Genomic DNA, 6000 nt, shown 5'->3' with positions numbered 1-6000 from the left:
CCTCTTGATCCCTCCCCTCCGCATTAGATTCCCTTCCCCTCCCTCTGTAGACCCATCCCCCCTCTCCATCCCTAGTGACCCGTAAGTAATTAGTAGTGATATAGGTAGAATCTATCACTCTTGCTCCATATGTGTGTGTGTGTGTGTGTGTGTGAGTTGTGTCTGTGTGTGCATGACAGTGTAATGTACGTATGTATGCATGCATGGTGATGTGTGTCTGCATATGTGTCTGGTTGGTTTTTATTTTATTTTTACCGTGCCGTGCCAAGATGAAATCCTTTTGCAAAATTGGTGAATAAATATCTTGTATCTTGTATCTTGTATATTGTTTGTCCTGTTTGTATTTCGTCGGGGCCCAGTTGCTGCGCTAGGTAGCGCTGGGTGGTAGGCTAGCCCCTCAGCCCAGAGCCTGAAATCGGGTGCCACGGCAAATAGTGAAAAATAATAATTTGCCTACCAACCCACCACTGTTTTGATTTTTGTAGGTGGGTCATTCTCAGAAATGGTGGTCCAAAGTGTTACATACAAAGTAAAAAATAAAGTGTCAAGAAATACAAAATAATTGTTTTTACTATGAAGTCTATTGTTTGCTATACATAATAATGCAAAAATTAGACAAAAAGAGTAATTGGTTGCTGAATAAGAGACGTTTTAAAGTGTTGTATTTACGTGATGAATGTTGTAACATGGAAACCAAATTCCAACTTTAAACCACCTAAGCCTTCAATCCTTTGTGCATTTTTTATCAGTTCTGCAGTATTTTTGTGTTCTACCCAACACATTCTAGTTATAAAAGGTAAGGACTTCAACTAATATTGGTAAACAAGAAGAGCAAACGCTCGATCGAGTCACTTTCGCAGTTCTGAATATTATATGAGGCATCAGATGGACAGGAAGAAATTGCTATTCACAACACAATGCATACCTGAAGCATACCTGTGACCTTGAAAAAGGTCAAAGGTCACCAAAGCAGACGTCAAAGTGTAGAGGTCACTGGGAGTCACGTTCACATAAAATTTGAGCCCGGTCACTTTTATAGTTTCCGAGAAAAGCCCAACGTTAAGTTGTGTGTTGCCGAACAGAAAAGGCTAGTTATCTCCCTTGTTTTTCTGATAACGTTCGTAAAAGGCTACAGATGTAAATACTTTGATGTAAAGAATAATCCTACAAAGTTTCAATCACATCCGATGAACTTTGTCAAAGATATAAAATGTCTAATTTTTCCTTTGACGCTGACCTGTGACCTTGAAAAAGGTCAAAGGTCAACGAAACCATCGTTAAAGTGTAGAGGTCATTGGAGGTCACGACTAAACAAAATATGAGCCCGATCGCTTTGATAGTTTCCGAGAAAAGTCCAACGTTAAGGTGGTGTCTACGGACGGCCGGCCGGACAGACTAACACTGACCGATTACATAGAGTCACATTTTCTCAAGTGACTCAAAAAATGACATTTGGAACTGACTAAGGTGAATGTCGCAACACAGAAACGAAATGCTTGAACCACTTTCGGTTCCTGTGCGACAGACATGAATCTGCACTGTTTGGCCTTTCCTGCCGGCAAAACCCGTCTGACCCAAAATAACTACACAAAACACAATTCGTCAGAGTTTGCTGTATTTGTTGAAAGTTCCTGTTGCGTTCAGATTACCCATTTTAAGTACTTGATGAATGTCGAACATCGACAATCAGAGGATATGAAAACTTCTTGGCTGCTTTGTTCCGCTAAACTTCGCGCTTTGAGAGACTGTTTGCACTCGATATCCTTCCGACACTACATTGTCGCCATCCGCGGTGTGTAAGTTTGTGACAAATCTTTGCAGGCTCGACAATTAAGTCAAAACTATCTTCAGTCGTAACGTAGGTCGGGAAACGACGCCATGAGTTTCAGCAAATGATATGATTCTGGTGTTTTCTGTGAATATTTGACTGTGATTCAAAGGACTATTTTCTTGTTCGAACTTCCTGTGCGCCAAAGAGCTAAAAATAGCCGTGATGTGGCAAAGTCATGGAGCACATTGCTGTCCGATGTTCGCGCGTCGAGTTTGGATACGATGCATTACGACATTCATAATTTTTTGTTCGAAGCCCGTAACTTCAAATTCAGCGTGAGTTTTTGCAAAGATGTGTTGCTACGTCCAAGACTGAACTCCTGACTGTCGATTGCAGTAATTTGTTGGTGTTTGCATGTTTGCATTTAGCCATGAGACTGAACATATTGTTGATCACGAAAGTCGTGTAACGCTTCGGCGATCCGGAAACGGCCGAACTTCGCAATTGAAAAGCACACAAAAACAACACCAACGTATAGAAACCATTTTTATTGACATACAACAATGCTTTAATGTCTCAGGAATAGATTCAGATGAAAAAAGTCGTGGTAGAAATAATTTTAATTTACTTTTTCATGATTTCAAATGTGTCACCCCTACTCACTCTCACTGGACCACCATTTCTGAGAATGACCCAGGTACACTATCCACTTAATCTTTTACTCTAGGGAAACTATTAGGCGCACCAACCAAAATGAGGATCGTTGCCCCGCTGTAAAGGGATTTCCTCATAAACGCGAAGAAGAAGAAGACACGTTTATTCAAATGTCACAGTTGTGTTAGTGATGGCAAGATATGATTGTTAGGAGGACTAATACAGTTGTGCACGTCCATGATACTGGGTAACAGTTAATAGTTAAGGGACATGAGCACTTTGACAAAAAGTGTCAATAATCAAACTTAAACAGGCTTGTCCACATACAAAATACCTGTTTTCAATCAGATAATCCAAAGACAAAAATGGAAGGTTCTCGAGCATTGATTTCATCACAACACATTGACAATTGGGTGGGGTCGACTGTGCGTGAAGTCAGTTAGTGTGCTTTGCATACATTACATTTACAGAAGGAAACAAAACCAAGTGAGATCGGAAAATCGTCTGTGTTTATCGCCGATCATTGATATTTTTGAAAGATCTATTGCTCAATTAATTAAGTAAGTTGAAATCCAGCATACAAAATAATGTTGTTGCTGTAAAGTGTGCGCGTTAGTATTTTTAGACAATTCATTCTCCCTAATGCGTTTATGGAAACGAAAGTAACTAAATACGACAAGGGTTTTTTCAATTCTATCTGAATCTGAAATAACTAAGTTTTATATTATTTTCTGTGTTTTTATTGGAAAAATGTGTCCTAACCTAAAATCATGATCTTTGGTGTTTCTAACAAAAACACCAGTGCATAGAAGTGAGAAGCTTTGTTCATGTTCCACTTTCAAGCGCCATTTTGAGGCCATGCTTCGATAAACAATTAAAAAAATTTACAAACACAACTTTTTTTGCAAACATGTTTTATTTCAATCAGACAAAGTTGTCATACATCACATGAAACCATCAACTGAGTCCAAGGCTTTGTGAGAGAAAGTTTATAGACCAGCAAAGTTAGTCACTGATTTTGTAACTGTTAACCAGTATCACCGACGTGCACAGTTTACTATGCATTTTGTGTGTTAAGTTTGAAGGAAGGCGTTATATAATGTACTGGATGAGTGTTTCTGATTATCTATAGAGATGCAACTCAAAAGTTAAATGACTGTAAGTGTAAGGTTAATAACCAGTGGGCTATAATAATATTTAGATGTTTTCATAGCTATCTAGGTGTGCTATTTGCATTCTTGAGGGGCAATTTTTCAGTCAAATGGAGGCCTGACAGACAAAGGCATAGACGGGCGCAGTGGCGTGGTGGTAAGATGTCGGCCTCCTAATCGGGAGGTCGTGAGTTTGAATCCCGGTCGCTGCCGCCTGGTGGACATTTTTCCTATCTCCCAGGTCAACTTATGTGCAGACCTGCTTGTGACTAACCCCCTTCGTGTGTACACACAAGCACAAGACCAAGTGCGCACAGAAAAGATCCTGTAATCCTTGTCAGAGTTCAGTGGGTTATGGAAACATTAAAAATACCCAGCATGCCTCCCCCGAAATCGGCGTATGCTGCCCGAAAGGCGGGGTAAAAACGGTCATGCACGTAAAAATCCACTCGTGCAAAAAACATGAGTGAACATGGGAGTCTCAGCCCATGAACAAAGAAGAAGAAGAAGAGACACAGGCATGCAATGCTGAAGCCATATATATACAGATGAAAGAGACTCGCCAGGTGTGCTTACAAAAAGAGCCTGGACAGTGTTTATGGATGTATTATGTATACATACACATGTATCAAAAGATCTGGCAGTCGCGGGTGCCCTTGGATTTTTATTTTTTTATTTTTTTTATTTTGAGCATCCATGGGTTGGTAGGCATGAATTGTAAAGTCAACACTCAAGTGACAGGCCTCACTTTCGTTGACATATACATTGTATATATATATCTTTAGTGTTCCGAAATCAGATTTGTTTCCATTGATTTATTTTATACAAATTACATTGGTTTAATCAGTGCTAAACCCGTCGCGATATAACCTTGAACGGTTGAAAACGATGTTTAACACCAAATAAAGAAAGAAAGATCAGTGCTAAAACATGCACAGCCCAGGGGTTGCATTTACCGGTAATTTCCGGTATTTTACCGATTGAGATTTGCCAATACCGATAAAAAAAATGGGTGCTCGGCCAGGTCAACTTATGTGCAGACCCGCTAGTGACTTAACCCCCTTCGTGTGTACACACCAGCACAAGACCAAGTGTGCACGGAAAAGATCCTGTAATCCATGTCGGAGTTCGGTGGATTTTCGTGAGAGCATTGTGGTAAGCTCATGATATCAATCATTCCGGTTTGAAAGATATCTAGCGCGATCACTGACAGCCATGGGATCTAGTTAAAACAACACTTATAGAGACTAAAAGAGCACAACATAAACTTAATTCTACATAACATTTTCTGTTTTCAGACAACATTGTTAATTAAATTATGCAGGTTCCATTCTTCTCTCCTGATTGTTTTATTTTTCACCAGATGCCTGAGATGGAATCAGTGTCCTATGTGCTGGTGAGCATGCTGACGATATTAGCAGTCCTGGTTCTGGTCACGAGGATCTATCGCAAGTACCGCATGCGTCACTATGAGGTGCCGGTCTACAATTTCCACAAGGGTCATCGCTTCTACATGGTGGACATGTTCGCCACCCCGACCTACTGCAATGTGGGACACGATCACATCATCCATGGCGCCCAATGCGACTCGTGTGGAATATGTGTGGATGACCATCTGATGAAGGAAGCCAACAACAGGTACAGTGAAACCCCCCTTTCAAGACCCTCCGTTTTAAGACCCCGTTTTCTCACATTTTCTGTTAATAACCTCTGTAAATTTACCCCTATTTTAAGACTCCTCCCTTTTATTTTTTAAGACCAAATTTTCTCACATTTTCTGTTATTAACCTCTGTAAATTTACCCCCATTTTAAGACTTCCTCCCTTTTAAGACCCTGTTTTAGGGCGGGGATGTAGCTCAGTCGGTAGTGCGCTGGATTTGTATCCAGTTGGCCGCTGTCAGCGTGAGTTCGTCCTCACGTTCGGCGAGAGAATTATTTCTCAGAGTCAACTTTGTGTGCAGACTCTCCTCGGTGTCCGAACACCCCTGTGTGTACACGCAAGCACAAGACCAAGTGCGCACGAAAAAGATCCTGTAATCCATGTCAGAGCTCGGTGGGTTACTTATAGAAACACGAAAATACCCAGCATGCTTCCCCCGAAAAAGGCATATGGCTGCCTAAATGGCGGGGTAAAAAACGGTCATACACGTAAAATTCCACTCGTGCAAAAAACACGAGTGTATGTGGGAGTTTCAGCCCACGAACGCAGAAGAAGAAGAAGAAGACCCTGTTTTCTCACATTTTCTGTTCATAACCTCTGTAAATAACTAAATTTACCCCCATTTTAAGACTCCCTCCTTTTTAAGACAGAATTTTCTCAGATTTTTGAAGGTCTTCCACTGTATGTACATAACAACTTGTTTGTTCCCATTGCATTCATTGTGGATCAGCATCTGCACTCAGATTCAACTTGAACTGTTTCC

The 6000-nt window shown here is 40.7% G+C and overlaps 1 protein-coding gene across 1 annotated transcript in view; it reads left to right on the top strand.

Annotated features, from left to right (window-relative positions):
- The window catches only part of LOC138955227 (diacylglycerol kinase epsilon-like), a 42923-nt gene that overhangs the window by 971 nt on the left and 35952 nt on the right, over nucleotides 1–6000 (top strand). Inside the window, exon 2 of the mRNA XM_070326878.1 lies at nucleotides 4940–5214. Coding sequence (XP_070182979.1) covers nucleotides 4940–5214 — 275 coding nt within the window. The remainder of the gene's footprint in view (nucleotides 1–4939; nucleotides 5215–6000) is intronic.

This window comes from Littorina saxatilis, unplaced genomic scaffold (assembly GCF_037325665.1).
Source record: "Littorina saxatilis isolate snail1 unplaced genomic scaffold, US_GU_Lsax_2.0 scaffold_764, whole genome shotgun sequence".
NCBI classification, from domain to species: Eukaryota; Metazoa; Mollusca; class Gastropoda; order Littorinimorpha; family Littorinidae; genus Littorina; species Littorina saxatilis.
This window is presented reverse-complemented; position numbering and strand designations above follow the sequence as displayed.